Source organism: Pelecanus crispus, chromosome 10 (assembly GCF_030463565.1).
Source record: "Pelecanus crispus isolate bPelCri1 chromosome 10, bPelCri1.pri, whole genome shotgun sequence".
Classification (NCBI taxonomy): Eukaryota; Metazoa; Chordata; class Aves; order Pelecaniformes; family Pelecanidae; genus Pelecanus; species Pelecanus crispus.
In genome coordinates this window covers 16,856,662-16,875,659 of record NC_134652.1, presented here as the reverse complement: position 1 = coordinate 16,875,659, position 18,998 = coordinate 16,856,662, and the positions used below count along the sequence as shown (strand labels likewise).

Below are 18,998 nucleotides of genomic sequence, written 5' to 3'. Positions count from 1 at the left end.
CAGGGATACCCCCTTTTGAAAAAGGGTGACCCTTCCCAGCCCCGCCTGAGGTGCACCGGGAGGCCCCCAAGAGGCAGCCCCCAGCCTGCCTGCGGGGCCAGCTCCATGCCGGTGCCTTCCCCTGGTGCTGGGGAGAGCTGTACTGCACAGGAGCAGCTCTGGGGGTGTGCAGGGCTCTGGGGGCTGCTTGCTGTCAGCAGGCAGGTTCGCAAACCCTTGGTAGCTGAGCAAGGCCCTGGAGCCCCAGGTTCCTCCCTCCACTGTCTGTCTTAGGAGGAGCAGCCGCTCCATCCCTGGGGGGTGAGCTGGGTCTGCCCGTCCTCCACGCTGGAGCTGGAAACCCTGCAAGCTCTCTGCTCCCTCCGCTGAAGAGCTGGCACCGAGCACAACCCAGCATCTCCTCTCCAAATGCCTGTTTCTTCCCAGGGCTGCCCCAGCAAAGCCGGAGGTGGCCCCTGGCCTGAGCCTGCCGCGGTGCAGGACCCCCTCGGTTCCCACTGGGGAGCCATGCCAGAGGCAGCCAGCTCCTGCCGGGCTCCTCTTCCCACTGCTCACTTAAGTTTCACAGGGCTGTGACCCCCGTGGGCTCACACCGCCCCGAGCCTTGCAGCGGGGTGGGCAGCAACCTGAACCTGGCAGCTGGGGTTTCAGAGGCAGGGCAGGGCGGCCGAGCTCCTGGGGCCACCTCCTCATCTGCAGTATGCCCCAGCAGATCTGTCCTCGGGGCAGACACGTGCTTCTCCGTGAGCTGAGGGGACGTGGGGGCTCTGGGTGAGCCTGGTGGTTCCCCCCACCCAGCAACCACCCTCCGTGCCTCTGCCTGCCAGCTCTTCCCCTGTGCTGCCAGAGGCTGTCGCCATGACCCTCACCAAAGGCTCCTTCACCTACTCCAACGGGGAGGAGTACCGTGGCGAGTGGAAGGAAGGTGAGACAGGGCGGGAGGGGATGGTGCTGCCTGTGCCGGGGGCCGAGCAGCCCCCGTGTCCCTGCCCAGCACCACGCTGGGGCAGGTGCTGCCTCCGTCCGTCCAGCGCTGCCCGTTTCTGCCCTCGCCTAGGTCGCAGGCACGGCATCGGGCAGCTGACCTTTGCCGACGGCACCGCTTACGTGGGGCACTTTGAGAATGGGCTCTTCCACGGCTGCGGTGTGCTCACCTTCCCCGACGGCTCCAGGTGAGTGTGGCAGCCCCATGTACACCCCCCGGGCATCCCTGCTTGCCGCGGGGAGCTGCTCCCTCAGGAGCTCCTCCCGCGCAGGTACGAGGGGGAGTTTGTGCAGGGCAAGTTCAACGGCGTCGGCGTCTTCACCCGCTGTGACAACATGACCTTTGAGGGCGAGTTCAAAGGCGGGCGTGTGTACGGCTTCGGTGAGTGCCCGGCGGCACGGTGCGGGCAGCTGCAGCCCTGCGTGGCCCCAGCTCAGCACGGCCCCGTCTGGCATCTCCCGCTCCATCCCTCCAGCCCCAGCCCTGGCCCCAGCCCCGTGCGTGCTGCTCCCTGCCCCGTCACTCCCGACCCTTCCCTCCCCAGGTCTCCTGACCTTCCCCGACGGCTCCCACGGGGTGCCCCGCAACGAGGGCTTCTTCGAGAACAACAAGCTGCTGCGGCGGGAGAAGTGCCCGGCCGTCATCCAGAGGGCCCAGGGTGCCTCCAAGTCTGCCCACAACCTGACGGCGTGACGGTGCCCCGCACCCCCCTCCCACTGCGGTGGGACGGTGGGGTCCCCCCCACCAGGCACCGGCTGGCCCCGCTGCCGCTGCAGCAGGGATGCAGCATTGCTGGGTGGCCCCCCTGCCCTCTGCTCGCTGGCTGCCCAGCCTTGGCGGGGCCAGGGGTCTGCACCAAGCCCCCTTGCTGAACCCCTGCCAGCGGAGGGGACGGGGCTTCCCGCTCTCCACCCAAGTGCCCCGGGGCGGCCGTGGTGCCTTCTCTCTCTGGCTATAGCCCTGGCACCCACCCGAGCAGCTGGGACCCGGCCCCTCTGCCCCCTCGGGAAGGCTGCGGACCACCGGGGCTGCCAGCCTGCTGCGGGGGACGGAGCAGGGGTGTACGGGCAGGGGCTGGGCCCCGACCCCACTGCCAGGGTGCCTTGGCCGTGGGCTGCTGGCTGGACCACGTGCCCACAGAGGGGCAGCTTCTGGCCCGCTTCACTGCCTTGGTCCTGAGGCAGGGTGGGCACCCCGGGCACCTCGTGGCCTGCACCCTCAGCTCTGGGTGACCGGCTATCCCCCCGCATGCCCTGGGCAGGGTGACATGGTGCCCCCGAAGGACCCAGCCTGCTCTAAGGGCCAGCTGATGGGCTGTGTCCCCCTCATCCCTGTGCCAACCCAGCCCACCCGCTGCCTTGGGGACATCTGCGGCAGCATCCCCACCAAGGGCGATGGACTGGTGGATGCCCAGCCTGGCCCATGTCTGCTGCACACTGCGGGAGGGCAGGAGCGATGGCGAGCAAGGAGCAGGGTCGGCTGGAGCCCAGGATGAGGCATGAGCAGGGCTGCGTGGGGTGCCAGGGCTGGAGCTGGGGGCCTGGGCAGGGTGGGCAGGGATAGGGGCATGGCGAAGGGGCAGGCAGGGTGGGCAGGGGGCACAGAGCTCCCCGTCTTGCTCCCTGCACGCATCCTTCCTCTCCCCCCTGGGTGCTCACCTTCACCCCCGGTGTGGTCTGGCTGGTCGTGGCGTGGGGGTCCCGGCAGCCCTCGCAGCCCAGTGGTGGGCTGCAGGGGCCATGCCCTCCCTGCCAGTCTCTGCCCGCACCGGTCCCGTGCCTTGCCGTGACCCTGCCTTGTGCTGCTGCCTGCACGGGCCTCAGCTGAGTAAACCATGTTGCCAAACGCCCAGGACGTGTCCTTTTTGTCAGGAGCAGGGACCGGGCAGGGGGCTGCTTGCGCGGGCACAACTGCAGAGACAGAGCGGGGGCAGCAGGTTTATTCCCAGCTTACGGCGCAGGGATCCATCCCTTTCCAGGTGGGGACGGTGGGACCCCGGGGGCTGGCGGGGTTGCAAGGGTGGCCAGGAGGTGCTGGGTGTCCCCCCTGCCCCCTCTGCCCAGGGCAGCCCTGTCCAGCAGGAAGGAGTGAGATGGGTGGCTTTCTCTTGGCCATGCCCCAGTGTCCCCACCACACCCCCAGCTCCCGGGGTCCCTAGCTCCCGTGCTTTCCTGGTGCGGGAAGGGGCAGGGGGGGACCCCTCACAACCAGCCGTTGGCACTGAAAGTTCTCCTCAGCTCCTCAACCTGGGGGGGGCTCAGCGGGGCAAGGGGTGCACGGCAGGGACCCCCGTAGTAGCCAAACCACTCCATGGCCTTCTTCAGCCCCGGGATCCCGAACCGGCGGGTGACCTGCGGGAGGGAGGACGCGGGGGCTTGCCAGCTCCCGTGGGACAGGGCGGCACGCTCCGTGGGCCCTGCTCCTGTCGACCCTGCTCCTGTTGACCCTGCTCCTTGCTCGCCATCACTGCTGCCCTCCCCTGTGTGGGGCTGCAAGGCTGGGCAAGGTGCGGGATGGCTGCAGCCCTGCCATGAAGTGCCCACCGTGGGGTAGGGGCGCAGAGCGTGGCCACGCAGGGGAGCATCCCTGTGGCACGGATAGCTTTTTGCGGCAGACACGGGCCACCCCGCAGTGGGGTGGGGAGCCTGGGGAGGAGCGGCTCTTGCCCCCATCGCTGCCTATAAATATCCAGCAGGGCTTCTGCAGGGGGGCAGGCAGGTGCCCGCTGCCAGCAGACACGCTGTTCCTGGCACGGCAGGGCTGGCATTTCCCACCCGCTGCCTCCAGCCCAGCTTGGCTCGCCGGCCAGGTGCTGTGCCATCCTGTCCCCCCTGGACCACCGCTCCACCCCCTGCAGCCCCAGGGACCTCCATCCTTTGCCACCCCCCTGCTCTGCCATGGCCGGCACCCCCACCCCTCAGCATCCCGGGGGGTGCTGCCTGCTCACCGCCGTGTTGGGCTCGATGAGCCGGTGCTGCAGGTCGCGGGCCTCCTGCCAGCGGCCCTCGCGGCACAGGCGGTCCAGCTGGCACAGCGGGGCCCCCAGGACATTGGCGAGGGCACAGACACCCCCAGAGGCACCTGGCGATACCAGGGCACGTTGGCAGCCAGCTCGGCACACCGTGCCCCTCCTGGGCACTGCCACCCCTCGCCTGCCTCCCCCTGCCCGGCTGCCAGTCCCTGCCAGTGCCCCCAGGGCAGCACGCCGGGGACAGCAGCACCTACCCAGGGCGTAGCTCGCCAGCAGGAAGCCGGCTGATCCTGCCAGCACCTGGAAATCCTCCTGCCGTGTCTTGTGGACCATCAGCCCCATGCGGGTGATCTGCGGAGAGACACGCTGTGCCCTGGGGTAGGCGTTACCCTGTCCCCCCGCTGCAGGGCTCCTGCTGGCACCCCCGGGGTCCGGGGAAGCGCTAAGTCCCAGCTCCCCATTCCCAGCTTGGGGCTAGGTTTGGTGGCAGCCAGCCCCGGGAAAGCCCTGCCCCACTCACGTCCCCACCGCTGTCCTTGATTCCGATGATGTTGGGGTGCTGAGCCAGGGCAAGTACAGCCTCCAGGGGCAGGTCCAGCCCGGTGTTGGCAGGGACGCTGTAGAGCAGCACGGGGATGGGGGACGCGTCGGCAACCTGCAGGCAGCCAGGCAGAGCTCAGCAGCTGGGGTGGGTTGAAGATGTGCAGGACGCGCTCCCCATCCTGCTGCTCCGGCGGGGGCTGCCGGTGGGCACCGGGCACGTCTCACCTCTGTGTAGTGCTGGACCAGGGCAGCACTGGTCATGGCCCCCCGGTAGTAGCAGGGTGTCACAACCAGCGCCACATCAGCCCCTGCCTCTGCCATGCTGACTGTCAGCTTGATGGTGGCCTGGGTGGCTGGGGAGGAGACAGAGGGGTGAGGGGTGCCCCGGGGGGGATGCGTGGCCCCTGTGCTGCCCACACAAGCACTCACATTCACAGCCCGAGCCGGCCAGCAGCAGGCGGTCCCTGGGCAGAGCCCGGCGCACACAGCTCACCACCTCCAGCCGCTCGCGGGTTGCCAGGTAGGGGTACTCCCCGTTGGAGCCCAGCACCACCAGCCCTGAAATGCAGGTGTGGGGAGGGCAGGGCTCAGGCACAGGAGCAGGGTGCCTGCAGGGTGGCCGTTCCTGCCCTCTTTGCACCCCACTCTCAGCTGGGCACCAGGCACCCAGAGCAGCCTGATGCCCGCATCCAGCAGCCCACTTGGGCCAGGAGGCTCCTGCAGGTGCCCCACAAAGCCCTGTACACCCCCACAAAGGACGAATGTGGGTACATGCCCCTCAGATGGCAGTGCCCACCTGCACCGCGCTGAGCACTGGCGGTGGCATCCCTTACTCAGGCACGCTCGTGCGTGCCTTGCATGCACCCTGTGGGCTGAACACACCGCCTGCCCGCCTCCATCCCCAGAAACCGCCCCACACAGCACTGCTAGTGAGGCATTTATTGGTGCCCACAGCCAGGCTGTGCCACCCTGTCCCTGGCTGGGGCACACAGACCCCTTCCTTGGGACCCTGCCAGCACCACGGGTAGAGGCAGCCAGCTCCAGTCCAGTGCTGCCAGGCTCTGCTGCAGCATCCAGGGCTCCAGGATGCCAGGAGGGTTGGGTGTCCCCAACAACCTCTCTCCATTCCTTGCCCCTGAGCACCCAGACAGGGCTCTGTAGCTCACAGTGTGCCCTCTCCTGTCCCCATCCCCACAGCCCTGGACTCACAGCGTGGTCAGAAGAGGGGAGACCCCGGGGCATATCCCTGTGACCCCCAGCCTCTTCCTGCAGCCCCTCTCCTCCCATCCTGGGCAATCAATCCATCCTATGGTGCTGAATCTGTGTGAGTGTGCAGAGCTGTGCAGAGGGTAGGTGCAAGCCTGCAGCTAGGTGTGGAGGTTGCGTGCAAGTTTGCACATATGTGGAGTGTGCATGCAAGCGTGCACCAGAGTGTGGCGGGGGTGTGCAAGGACACATGCGCGTGCCTGGGCTGCCTGGGCACTTGCCGTGCTAAGGGCCCCGAGTGGGTCACCCGAGGGGTTGCCAGCCCTGGAGCAAAGTCCGGCTGGAGGCTGAGCACCCGTGGGAAGCCGGCAGGCTGCCTGCATGCTGCCGCACAGCCCCTGCAGTCGGCAGGGATCTGGCAGGAGCCTGCACAGAGAGGGGCAGCGGGCAGCACTTACCTCGGAAGGGGATGCTGGCATAGCGGCACAGGTTCCCCTCCAGCCGGGCGTAGTCCACCTCCTGCGTGGGTGAGAAAGGGGTGGCAAGGGGCGGGAAGATGCCCCTGAGGTCGAGTGTGTGCCCAGGTCCCGGGGGGGCACTGAGCCCCCGGCGCTGCCCAGGGGCTGCCCGGCGCAGAGCTGCCAGGGCGGGCCGGAGGCGTGAGGCGAGGCGGGTGCTGAGCGCCATGGTGGCTGGGTGCTGCTGCCGGCCGTGCCGCCTGCCCGGCCAAGGGGCTGTTAATGTTTGACTGGGCACGTGAGGGACCCGCGACCCGGCTGGGCGGACGACGTGGGGGGTGGTACTGGGTGAACTCAGGATGCTCTCCTCCCCTCCAGGAGCCAGCCACAGGAGCTCAGCACCCCTCCGGGTAAGCACCGGCCACCCCAGCTGCGCTTTCCCTTCCGCTTGCCAGCCCTGGCAGCCATCCTGCTGCCACCTACGGGGCCGGGCTGCAGGGCCCGGGAGAGACCAGGCATTGCAGGGAGTCCCGGGGCTGAGGGTAGGGTTTGCCTGCTCTGGATGTTGGTGTAGCGTCTCCTGTACACGGGTGAGCGGGAGCGTTTCTGGGTATGGAGCAACGACTACTGCTCTCAGCAGAAGTGACCCAGCCTGCAAAGGGGTCGCCGTGTCCCCCCGGGGATGGTTCCAGCAGGGAAGGCAGGAGAACAAGCAGCCATCCAGCCCCACGGAGTGGCTACCTGGCAGGGGTACGCCTGCTGCTCCCTGGCACAACCCCAGCCTCCAGCACAGCATGGACCCGGGTTGAGCTGCCCTCAATGTAGTTTTCCTCCCTGAGCTTGCCCAGGTGGGACTTTGAAGCACTGCGAGCAATCATGGCATCCCACAGTGAGGAGTCCTGCCCTTGAACCACTCGTGTCTTGGCCCTGTGGTGTCACCAGCACTCGAGTCCCTGTGCTAGGAGGCAGGGCATGTCTGTGCTCCCGGATAACCCAGTTCCCTGGAAAACCGAGTTCCCCGGATAACCCAGCTTCCCCAGCCTCATTGCCCCTAGTGCAGGCTGCCTAGCCCCACAGCCCCCTGGAGCCAAACACTGCTCTTTGCTGGCTTTTATTGACACGGACAAGTCTTGGCTGGATCCTGCTCCTTGGAGCTGAGCCCGGTCCCTAGTCCCTCCCCGGCGCCATCACGCAGGGACCTCCATCTCCCCCTGCGGCTGCTCCTTGGTCTCCAGCGCCTGGCGCGTGTCCACCTGCCACTGCTGCACCAGGTCCGTCGGGGTCTTGCCAGCCTGCAAGAGCGGGCAGAGAGAAGCTGGGGCTGGGGTGGCACAACATGGTGGGGCAGCAAATGGCCCTGGTGCTGGTCCCCCTGCTCACCTCGTTCTTGGCCATCATGTCGGCCCCGTGAAGGATCAGCATTTTGATGATCTTGTAGCGGCTGAGCCGTGTGGCATCATGCAGCGCTGTGTCACCTTCCTGCGAGAGATGCAGCCTGGCTGGGGATCATGGTCCAGACCTCTGGGGACAGAGACCCCCTGCCTGTCCCCGGCACTGCTCCCTGGCTCCCCGCACACCCACCTCCCCATGAGGACAAGGGGGACAGTACCTGCCCCAGCCCTGGCTGTGGCTGCCAGCACCCTGGGGTGGAGGTGTCTGTGTGTCTGGATGTGGGTGCTGGGAGACCCCAGAGGGGTCAGCCAAGAGAGGCGGGACCAGTGTTGCCCCCCGCAAAGTGCTGCCTCCACGGCTGCAGCACTCACCCTGTCTGGGGAGTTGATGTCCACCCCACAGTGGATGAGGTGCTCCACGACGTCGGGGTGCCCAGTCCGGGTGGCCACATGGAGGGGGGTGCTGAGCAGCTTGAGGGGGAAGGAGATGGACATCAGAGGGGATCAGCACCCACCTCTGCTAACCCAACACAGGGCTGGCCCTGGTCCCCTGGGGCATGCCCATGCCCCCGGCACAGCCCCGTGCCCCCGGGCTCTGCCCTGCACACCTTGTCCTTCAGGTTGAGGTCTGCCCCGTGGTCCTGCAGCAGCTTGACGGCGTCCAGGTGCCCACCCCGGCAGGCCCAGTGGATGGCGGTGCAGTCCAGCTGGGTGCACAGGGATGCGTCGCGGCGAGGGACACCCCACCCCGTGTCCACCCCCCCCCCCCCCAGGCAGCCCTTGTGCCCGGGCTGAGCTGGCAGAACCCTGCCTGCGGCCACCTCGGCAGTGGGGACAGCACTGTCCTGCTGCGGGGACCCCAACCCCGCTGTTGCTCCAGCTGCACCGTGCCTGGAGGCTCAGACCAGCATGAAGCAGGGGGCAGGATCTGGCCTCACCCGGTCCCTGAAGTCGACGGTGGCCCCGCTGTCCAGCAGCTTCTGCAAGATGTCCGTGTGTCCCTCCAGCGAGGAGCGGTGCAGGGCTGTGCGGTGGAACTGGGGGGACGAGGCGTTGCGTTGGCGGACAGATCCATCCCCCCCAGCCCAGCCTGGCCGTACCCCCAGCCCTGTCCCGGGGATCCCAGCCCCTGCCAGCGGGCATGGGGGGGCACGGTGGCAGAGCGCAGCTGAGAGGCAGCCAGCAGCTGTGGGGGACGCTACCTCGTCACACGTGTCGGGGTGGCCACCGTCTGCCAGAAACTTCTCAATGACATGCATCTTGCCTTGGACGGCGGCTCGCAAGAAGGTCTCCGGCTCCACGGGACCCTCCTAGCAGTGGGACGGGCTCAGGGCTGGGGCATTGCAGGGGCACGGGAGGGGGGACAACATGGGGGGCCCCCTGCCCTGCTTCCCCAGGGAGGTCCCCAGCTGGCAGGGTAACCCAGCGGCTGGCCCGTGGGGGCTCCAGCCCCTGTCCCAGCGGTCTCCCTCCCACACCCCGGGACCCCTGCAACGTACGATCTCCAGGGGCTCAGGCGGCGGGGGGGGCTCGGGGGTGGCTGCCCGCTCCTCCCGGCGCTGCCGGCGCTGCTTGCGGAGCTCAATGAGGCGCTGGATGCTCCCCACGTCGATGATTTCCCGCCGCAGGTCCACCGAGCTCTTTCGCACCCGTTCCTGGCCCTGGGGGACACACACAGTGCCCTGTTTGCCTCCTCTGCGCCCAGCCACCCCCTGGCCCCCCGCACTTCGACCCCCTCACCTTGACGGCCTCGATGCCCCGGTTCCTGGGGCCACGGCGCTTCTCCTCCTCCAGCTCAGGCGTGTTCATCCGCTCCACAGCCGGTGGCTCCCGCACACCATCCGCTTTGAGTCGCTGCACGGGCATGGGGGTGCTGCATGGTCCCGTCCGACCACAGAGCAGCCCCACCACCTCTGTCCCCAGCCCGCTGGTGGAGGTGGCTCTGGGCGCAGGTCACAGCTCATCACTGAGGTCTCTCGGATGCCTGGCAGTCCTTGGGCTTGAGCTTGCCTGCTTGCCCTGCTTAGCAAGCTGGGCACCTGCCTGCTGCTCGGCAAGAGCTCCCGGCTTGGGAACCTGATGCCCCTGAGAGCCCTTGGCCACCTTGCTGCATCCCCCAGGATGGCAGGGTTGGTGCCAGCTGCCTTACTCCTGGGGCCCTAAGGATGGGCACGGCACACAGCAGGTCCCTGCCACATCCCCCTGCCCTACTGACCCACCTTCTCCTCCTCCTCCTCCTCCGCCAGCTTCTGCTCGATGAGCTCCTTGGCCCTTTGCACATCCAGCTCCATGTCTGCCTGCAGTGCACAGTCCCGTGCAGGATACAGCCTCTCCTCTTCTCCACCACGGGCAGGGAGTGCCCAGCCCAGGTTCCTGGTGCTGCCGTCGGCTCTGCTGGCCGTGGGGCTTTATGCTGCTGGCCCCTCCGTTCCATGGCCCAAGGGCACTGACAGCTGTGACTGCTCCACATGACTGGGGCAGCTTTGCCATGAGCTCACCCTCCTGCTTTCTGGTGGCCCTGGCTCACCTCCCTGGCCCCGCACCCTCTTAAAGAGACCCACTGCCCACGCCATGGGCTGCCTGGGACCCCCGTGCCGGGTGCGGGGAGCTGGGGTGCACACAGCCCACAGCAGCCAGTCCGGAGAGGCTTGGCGGAGTGGGGACATGGTCTGGGGTCACCCGTGGGTCCTGTGCTTGTGCCACCCACCCTGGGCAGCCAGGATGCTCCCCATGGTTCCCATCACCCCATCCCCATGCAATGAGATGCTGCAGCACCCACCAGCATCGCCTGAGGCTCCCTGGCACCTGGAGGGGGTGTTGCCACCCACCCCAAAGGCAGGTGATGGGGCCCCCCAAACCTCTCAGCCAGTGGCAGGCAGCACATGATGCCAGGAGCTGCGGCCCCTCCGCACCGCTTTGGAGGATGACCTCAGGTGTGGAGCGTCCCGAGCAGCCCTGCCAGGGTCCTGGTGGCTGCCTGGCCTCCCCCGCCATGCACGGGCAGCCTGGCAGCAGGATCCTCCAGCCTCACATGGGGCCGGCAGGCAGAGCTGGCAGCTATTCCCGGCAGCAGGGACATTGTTCAGCCCCCCTAGGCTTTGCTCTCCCCCTTTGTAAGATGAGGCCAGTACTGCCCTGTGCCGGGACAGTTAATACGCTGGGCACCGGCCCCCGGCACAGGACATGGGGGAAGGACAGACAGGGACACGTCACTGTCACCCTCCTGGGCAGCTCCCAGGGCCACCCTTGGGTGCCCTGTCCCACAGGTCCTACAGCCTCCAGCTCCAAAAAGGCACCATTTTCACCAGGACAGGCGATGGTGGCCACGAAGGTGGTCCCAGGACCGTCCCCCTCTGTGGACTGTCCTGCCTCGCCCCAGGCAGACACAGGCTGAAACCTCCGGAGGGGAGTGCCGGGAAAGGGAGGCGGTGGCCCCACACCAGCAAGCAGGCAGGGTGGCAATGGGATGATGGCAGCAGTGCTGGGGAAGGATCCAGACAGGCAAAGAGCTGGGGCTGGCAGGACAGGGTCAAGGTGGCACAAGGGAGCAAAGCTGGGGTGCCCGTCCTGACGTGGGAGTGGATGTAGGACAGGCACGGGGACCCCCTGCGGCTATAGGTGACAACCCCCCCAGCAGCCAGAGGAAGGATGAAAAGGCTTTATTGATAAATACAGACTATGTACAGAGGGGAGACATCTCCACCCAGCCCAGCCCCCCAGGGCCTCCTGGCCAAGGGGAGCCAGAGCTCAGCGGGTCACAGCCTCTCCCTGCCAGCACAGCCGGGCAGCGGGGCCCCGGCCGCGCTCACCGCCCCAGAGACGTTTGGTCTCGAACCTCCTGCAGCAAACGTGGCACATCCCCATGTCCCCAGCCACGAGGGGACACCGCGGTGGCACAGCCCCACGCAGACCTTCCTGGGGATCCCCCCGGGTCGGGGGCAGACGCAGGGGGGGAGCAGGGGCTGCCCCGGTGCCAGCAGGGCTGAGACCAGGACGGGGCCATCGCCAGAGGTGCCACTGCCGTCTCCCCGCAACCAGCGTGGGGGTGGCTCAGTTCCTGGGCGGCAGGGGCTGGTTGATGATCACTTGCACAACAAAATCCTTCTGGATCTTGGTCTCCTGTAGCCGTGTGCGGTCGGTGAGCAGCTTGCCTGAGAAGAACCAGCGCTGCCAGGCCAGGTCGATGCCCTCCTGTGCCTGCAGCTGCTTCTTCAGCTGCCCGATGGTGTCACCCATGCTGGCGCTGAGCCGCAGGTCCTTGCCGGTGGAGAGCCGCACCTTGAGGGGGAACTCCCGCCGGGAGTTGGGCAGGGGCTCAGCTGGATCCGCTGCCTCCTCCTCGCTCCGCTCCAGGATCAAGTTGACGGGAGGTGCCAGGCAGTAGACAGGCAGCTGGTACCGGTTGCCCAGCTCGTCGTAGCACTCCGTCAGGGACCCTAGGGATGGCAGGGTGAGATGCTGTGGGTGGGCATCCCCATGGACCCCCTGCAAATGGGAATGGGGCCACCCCAGGCAGCGAGGCAGAGCCCATCTGTTCCCTCTTGGCTGGGCTGAGCTGCGTGGATGGCAGCTGGGAACCCCTCTCCTCTCCAACTTGGGACCCCAATGTGCTTGGACGTGGGGCACTCAGCACCCACCCCACCCGCACCCCTGGTGCCATCCCTCACCGTGGGGCAGGGTGATGCTGGCTCCATCGAGGATGGCCTGGGCCAGGCTGTGGTCATTGGCCTCCACGGCATAGGCAGCTGCCTTCAGGGCATCCCAGATCTCCTTGCGGCCCTCGAAGGCGGGTGCCGTGTCCCAAAACTCGTCACGCTTGCTGCGCAGCTGCCCGTCTGTCATGGGGTAGTCGCTCTTCCACTTGGGACGCTCCTTCTTCAGGGGCTCATTGCGGCCTGGGGAGGGGAGGGATGCTCAGCCAAAGGACAGGGCTCCCCCTTGGGCCCATAGCCCCTCACCTCCCCATCCCCACAGGTTCCTGGGGACCCCTCGCACTAGGCACACCAGTGTCCGAGGGACCACCCCGCCCAGCACAGGACAGTCCCCAGCACAGCCAGGGAGAACTCAGCTAAAGCTAGCCCTGCCCAAGGTCCCACTGGCCCCATAGCAGCTGCCCCCCCAAGTGACATCCTTTACCCCCAGGAGGGACAAGGACTCTTGCCCCCATGCTAGGGGGACCAGCCCCTGCCCCACAGGGTGGCTGTGGGGCCTTGGGGCCCTTTGAGGCAGAGCAGTATTTATAGCTTGGGGAATTAGCCAGGAAATAAGCTGGTGAGTTGGCACGGGAAGGGGATTACAGGGGCTGAGCAGCAGCCCTGGCAGGGGCGGCAGAACTTCTTCACCCTCTCTGCCCACCCCAGGGTGGCAGGGACCAGCTCCGGGCGAGACAGCAGGCACACAGCATCCAGGGCATCAGGGGGGCAGAGGGCATCAGCATGGTGGGGGGCTGCCAGCCCACAGCAGCCCCAGCAATGGGTTGAACTGAGCAGGCTCTCCATGAAACAGCCCCCAACCATGTCCCCAGGGACCCCCAGCAGCCGACACTGCCCAGGGCACAGCGGCAGGGATCTGGGCCACCCCCACACACCACCCTGCCCTCCCTACACCAGGCTGTGGCCCCGTGGGAACAGCCCCATCCCGTCAGCCCCACGGCTGAGCCAGAAGCGTGGGGCAGGAAGGAGCTGTTGTTACTCCCAGCCGAGCAGGGGACAATGAGTGACAACAGCTCCTTCCTGCCTCCCCTCTCCCTGGGGCGGCCAGCTGGCACCCTTCCTGTGGGGACGGGACATGGGGGATGCGGAGCCCCAGCCAGGCAGGAAGGATGCCCGCGCCTGCACGGTGACCTGCCAGGCAAGGCGATGCCACACACCCCAGCTGCTGGGGACAGCCACCACCGCCGGCTGTGGGCTGAGCCACGTCCCCCAGGTGGCTTTTCCTGGGCAAGTGTGCAGTGACACAAGGCATTCCATGACTTTTTTTTTTTTTTTTGTACCACTCCTGTCCCACCCCATCCAAGAGCACTGCAGCCAGCAGAGCACCTGCTTTCCCAGTGAGCACCCAGCCCGGGGCTGGACACAACATGTGGCACCCACCCCAGGAGTCCCCATGGTGCACAGGAGCTCAGCTATCCCGGGGCTGGACGCTGAGCATCCCTGATGGGCAGCATCCTGCCTGCACCCGCATCCCCAGAGGAGCGAGGGCAGCTGGCTGCAGCCAGCGCTGCCGATTCAGCAGTCATGGTGCCTGGCAGGAGGGATTTGCAGCACCGCAGGACAGAGCAAGGTCGGAGGCGGCACCTGCCCTGGGAGGGTGGTGGAGCAGCGGTCACGGCCAGCCTGAAGGACACGGCCAGGACTGCATCTCCACGCTGCTGCGGCCACTGGGCTGGGGCACACGTCCTTACAGCCAGGACTGTCATGCATGGCGGGACTCCCGGCTGGCACCATCATCCCCCGGTTTCGCTCACAGCAAAGGGAAGAGGCTGGCCCAGGCGAGGCAGCAGGATCAGAGCCGTGGGGCCTGGCTGCGGCCGCCCCATGCAGGCAGGCATGCCCAGCAGCCTTCCCCAGGTAGGCAGGGGCTAAGCCTCGTCTATTTATTGCTGCCGCCCAGCTGGGCCCCGCAGACTCTAATCACCTCCTGCCGCTCTATTCCTGGCCCCTTATGCAACCCTCCACCCCTGCCCCGCCGCGGCAGCACTGCCGGACAGGTCCGGCTGCTCGCTGCACCCAGACTCGAGCCAACAGGATCTGGCCCGCAGCCTGCCTGCCTCCCGCCCGGTGCCTGCAGCGCCCTGCCTGCGGCTCAGCCCCCCCGTGGTGGTCTGGTGCGGGGACCCCCAGGCAGGAGGCTGTGCCCCAGGCTCCCCTGCCCCGGGGCTTGCTCCCTGCCCGGCTGGAGCTCCGGCGAGAGCCGGGCAACCCCAGCCGGCGGGTCCTGGCTCGGCCCCAGAGGAGATGCCAGGCAGATGGCACGCGACACCGCTTCTAGCAGTGCTGGCTGGTCCCCTCCTGGGCCAGGCAGCGTTGGGATGCTGCATGCCACCGGCATCCCCTGCCCCTTCTGCTGTAGCAAGCTGGCCACCCTGCAGACAACACTGTCATCTGCTGCGGGGAGCCCTGACAGGACCCCTCTGCAGGGGTTCGCAGCGAGCCCCAGCCAGGGCAGGACCAGGCTGCTTAGCAGGACCCCTGCAGCAGCAGAGGCGGGCAGGCAGAGCACCCCTCCCTGCCGACGGCAGGTCCTCACGTGCTGGGACCTGCCAGCCCGGGACAGAGTCCCCGTACTGCGGGTGAGGGCAGCTGCAGCCTTGCTTCATCCTCCACCACCTGCTGAGCAGCTCCCATGGGCTGGTGGCACCACGCAAGCGAGGGCAGGAGCCAGCCTGTGCACCCCGGCACTGGGGACGGACAGCTCCCCCAGGAAGGGACACACTGCAAGAAAGTGGCAGCAGCTGCCAGGGGGCACCAGGAGGGGACCGTGGCCCATCCCAGGAGAGCCTGGCAGGCAGTGAATAGTGGTGATGGAGACACAGGCTCTGCAGGCAGCTGTTGCCTGGCACAGGAGGGGAGCACACGGATTCAGACGTTGGGATCCGACTCCCCCAGCCACAGCAGCCCCAAGTTACAAGGCAATGGCCCCACACCCCCACTGAGCTGAGCGAACAGTCAGCTGGGGACCCCAGGACTCACTGATACCCACAAGAAGGCACCTGCACCCCTGGGAGCTAGAGCATGCTGGGGTGAGGGGTTGCAGCCCGGGGGGGGGGTGGGGGTGGGCAGAGGTGCCAGCTCCATGGGGGGCCATCACCGTAGCCCGAGCCAGCCGGGCCCCCCCGGGGTGGGCTGGGCACACCTGGAGCCCTGCACGGTGGGGACGGCTCCCCGCGGGCAGCAGGCACAGCCGGATCCGGCAGCCACGGCACCCTGCATATATTGCGGGAGTGGTGGGCACCATGCCACGGGAAAACCCCCCTCCCTCCCGCCTGCACCCCGGGGCACCCCGTCCCCGGGCACACGCTTCCTGCTCCTCCTCTCCCGCCGCCTACCACCGCTTTGCCATAAACACGGTAATTACCGGCTGCGATTGCACCGGCCGGGGAGGCGGGCGGGGGGAAGCGGGCGTGATTCACCGCGCCGGCCCACGTCCCCTCCGCCGGCAGGTAGCCGTGCCCATCCCCGCGGCCTCCGGGACCCTCCGGGGCAGAATCCCGGGGAGGGGCCTGATGGCACCCGGGTACTGGGCCGCCGGTAACACCGGGGAGCCGCGGGGCCGCACCAGCCGCCGCCGCGCCGCCGCCGCCGCTCCCCAGACCCGCGCAGCCGCTGCCTGCCCGCCCCGCGGCCGCGTCCCCGGCACCTCCCGAAACCCCGGGGGAGCGGGGTCGGGGTTGCGCCCGTCGGCAGCACGGCGGGGTACGAGCAGCACTGACCCGGGGCAGGCGGGGTGCGGACAGCGCACCCAGGAGTTCACAGGGCGCGCCGCGCCGGGGGACACCGCACCGGCACCGCCGAGCCCAAAGCGGGGCCGCGGCCACCCTGCAGCCCCCCCGGGGCAGCCCCGCCAGCCAGCGCCCGGGAGGAGCCGGGGCCCGGCAGGACGCACCGCGCACCCCGGCCCTGACCCTGCGACCCCCGGGGCGCCGCGGTGCCTGCCCGCTCCTGGGGCCGCGCACCGGACCGGAACCCCCGGTGCACGGGGACCCCCGAGGGCGCGGACCGGCCCCCGTAGGGGCGGCATGGGACACCCCCCCGCGCGACCACGGGCCGTGCCCCTCCGGTGCCCACGCTCCCCCCGCGCCCGCCACCCCCGGGGCGCACGGGACCCCCGGTGCCCGCCATCCCGGGGGTGCCCCGGCGGGGCGGGCCCGGCCCCGCTCACCTGCTCGCTTGCGGGGGTTCCCGTCGGCGGGCCGCTCCCGGCGCTGCCGCCCCACGCAGCCGCCCATGGCGGGGCTCGACGGCGGCGGCGGCGCTCGGCATGGGGCCGGGCCGGCTCTACGCTGCACCCGACCGCGGGGCCCGGCGCCGTGCAGCCGCGCCGCCCGGCTCTGAGCGCCGGGGCCGCCCCGCCGCCGGAGACACCCCGCGCCGCGCCCCGCCCCCCCAGGTGCGCATGTGACCGCCCGCACCGGCACCGCCGCCGCCCACGTGCGCGCGCCCGCTCCCGCCGCGCTTTTGTCCCCTCCGCCCCGCCGTACCGCGCCCTCAGCCGGTTCCCCCCCCGCGCGCGGGGGGAGGGGGGGGGGTGAGGAGGGGGCGCTCCCGCCGCGCGCGTGCGCGCGCGCGCGCCTGTCACCGCCCGCGGCGCGAGGGCCCGGCGCATGCGCACGGCGGGAGGGGCCGGCGGCCGCTGCCCGGGGCGCGGGGTGTCATGGCGGCGGCCGGGGCCGGGGCCGGGGCCGGGGCCGGGGCGGGAGCTGCGGCGCTCGCCGCCTCCGTCCAGGACTTCGTGGCCGGGCAGCAGGACAGCCGCGCCGCGGAGGTGGCGGCAGGTACCGGGCGGGCGCGGCTGCGGGGCGGGGCCGGGCGTGGGCACGGCGGCGGGGCCGGGCCTGGGGCGGGCGTGGGCACGGCTGGGGGGCGGTGGGGCGGGACGTTGGGGGTGCGGGGTGGGCTTTGAGGGTGAGCGAGGGGCTGCGGGGCAGTACGTGGGGATGTGGGGCAGGGTGTGGGGCCGGACGTAGGCACGGCTGTGGGGCAGGGCTGAGGATGCAGAATGGGGCAGGGCACGGCAGGCTGTGGGGCAGAGCGTGGCCGTGGGTTGTGGGGCTGGGGCATGAGGCCGTGGTGCGGAGCGTGGCTGTGGGGCAGGGCATGGGTGAACGGGTAGGGCCTGCAGCTGTGAGCTGGGCATTGAAAGGAGGGATGAGGAGTTGGGGCTGTGGGGCAGCGGCTAGGGTGAGGGGCTGCGGAGGGTGGCGGTGGTTGGTACATGCAGGGCTCTTGGGAGCTGGGGTGCAGCCAGAGTCGTGGGGTCTGTGGTTTTGGAGGGCTGGTGTAGATCATGGGGTGGGATTGAAGGTGTTGGGCCAGGGGCTGGCCTGGAGCAAGGAATGGGGCTTTGGGGTGGGGTATATGGCATGGGATGTGTGAGCTGACGGGAGCATGAGGCTGCAGGCACTGGAGCTGGAGGCTTGGGGTGCAGTGGGAGCTGCTGTGGGTGGTACTGGGTATGACTGGCCGGGGGGTGGCCATGGCTGGGTGGCAGACAAGACGACAGTGGGAATGGAGCTCCTGGCCTTGCTGAGATGCTGTGGGAGGTGGCTGATGCTCTGGCTTTGCTGGCCCCTGCTTCTGCGGCCCAGGCTCTGGCTGTCCCCTCTGTGGTTTCTCTTCCTTTCCTGGCAGGGCTTGAGGCATTTGGTTTCCTTGCATAATTTGTCTTTCTGCTTCGAGCAGCAATTTGGTGACTTTGTTACTTTAGGGAATTTGCAGCTTCAGGAACATGGCTTTTTAAGGATGAGGCAGCACATTTGTGTTTCTAGGCAGTGGCTTCAGTGTGTTTGGGAAAGGAGTTGAGAAAGCAGAGAAGGGCTATGTTACATGGAGGGGTAGCTTATAGACCTTTCCCGAGACTGAGGGATTGTGAACTACTGATCCATGGTATCTTGGTGATCAGATGAGCTGGCAAAATGGGAAGATAACCTGGTAGTCCATGTAGTGCAGAGTGCAGAAAATGCCAAGGAAATTTGGAGGAATTCACTAAACTATGTGACATTCAAGATGTTGCAAGAGTTGCACGAAGCCTCTGACATATTTGGGATAGAGGGGGAAAAGATAACCTTACAACTACTGTTGTCATCTATGGTCATGTTACAGAAGTGCCTGCAGAAAGCTTTGTCTCTTCGAAGATGTACAAAGAGAAGAGCCGCCCCCACCCTCCTCATCCCCCCCTCCGCGTTCTCATCTGCCGTATGGCACTTGTGACAAACCTACCTTGACAAGCAAGGGAGCCGGCAAGTGTCCTTTGGCCCCTCTGACCTCATATAGAGCCACATCAGAAAGTATTAAATTGCATCACGTATCCTTGGGCGAAAGGGGAGGTATTTTCTAACCGTGTGGCCGTTGTGCAATTGTTGGAAGAAACACGTTGAGTTTCTCCCATGTGTTGCCGAGTACTAAATTGAGCGTAACTTGGCAAGTGGAAGAAAGGCCTTGGTGCTGTCACAGGCAGCTTGGGCTGCACAGGTCAGTGGGTGGCAGAAGGAGGCTGAACTCGTTCTTATTAAAAGATGGGGAGAGAAGGATACTGCTGTTACAGAAATCCATCAAGCGCTCCCTGTGACTGCTGTGCTCACGTTTTGAGGGTGTGGGGGAGACAAGAATGGAAAGTGTGCAGAAGTGATTAATGTTTAGAAGGACACTGCGTGAAAGGGGGGGAAGAGGTGTCAGGAAAGGGAGCAGATTGATTCCGAGTAATAACGCAGCAAACAGTAAATGGCT

The 18,998-nt window shown here is 67.6% G+C and overlaps 4 protein-coding genes across 4 annotated transcripts; 1 reads left to right on the top strand and 3 right to left on the bottom strand.

Annotated features, from left to right (window-relative positions):
- The first annotated feature begins 790 nt into the window (after nucleotides 1-790).
- Nucleotides 791-1,678, top strand: MORN4 (MORN repeat containing 4). Its single transcript, XM_075717916.1, has 4 exons — nucleotides 791-925; nucleotides 1,058-1,172; nucleotides 1,257-1,366; nucleotides 1,530-1,678. Exons 1-4 carry the CDS (start codon nucleotides 859-861, stop codon nucleotides 1,676-1,678), a joined length of 441 nt encoding a protein of 146 aa, XP_075574031.1. The 5' UTR covers nucleotides 791-858.
- Nucleotides 1,679-3,186: 1,508 nt separating this feature from the next.
- HOGA1 (4-hydroxy-2-oxoglutarate aldolase 1) lies at nucleotides 3,187-6,392 on the bottom strand. The gene is made up of 7 exons (XM_075717951.1): nucleotides 6,164-6,392; nucleotides 4,929-5,057; nucleotides 4,725-4,852; nucleotides 4,477-4,611; nucleotides 4,211-4,307; nucleotides 3,933-4,066; nucleotides 3,187-3,336 (listed from the first exon to the last, which is right to left on the bottom strand). The coding sequence occupies exons 1-7, from the start codon at nucleotides 6,390-6,392 to the stop codon at nucleotides 3,187-3,189; spliced, it is 1,002 nt and encodes a 333-aa protein (XP_075574066.1).
- Nucleotides 6,393-7,350: 958 nt separating this feature from the next.
- Nucleotides 7,351-9,845, bottom strand: ANKRD2 (ankyrin repeat domain 2). Its single transcript, XM_075717697.1, has 9 exons — nucleotides 9,774-9,845; nucleotides 9,295-9,408; nucleotides 9,054-9,215; nucleotides 8,757-8,864; nucleotides 8,493-8,591; nucleotides 8,163-8,261; nucleotides 7,927-8,025; nucleotides 7,544-7,642; nucleotides 7,351-7,455 (listed from the first exon to the last, which is right to left on the bottom strand). Exons 1-9 carry the CDS (start codon nucleotides 9,843-9,845, stop codon nucleotides 7,351-7,353), a joined length of 957 nt encoding a protein of 318 aa, XP_075573812.1.
- A 1,730-nt stretch (nucleotides 9,846-11,575) lies between these two features.
- UBTD1 (ubiquitin domain containing 1) lies at nucleotides 11,576-16,501 on the bottom strand. The gene is made up of 3 exons (XM_075717772.1): nucleotides 16,435-16,501; nucleotides 12,222-12,449; nucleotides 11,576-11,990 (listed from the first exon to the last, which is right to left on the bottom strand). Exons 1-3 carry the CDS (start codon nucleotides 16,499-16,501, stop codon nucleotides 11,605-11,607), a joined length of 681 nt encoding a protein of 226 aa, XP_075573887.1. The 3' UTR covers nucleotides 11,576-11,604.
- Nucleotides 16,502-18,998: the final 2,497 nt, after the last annotated feature.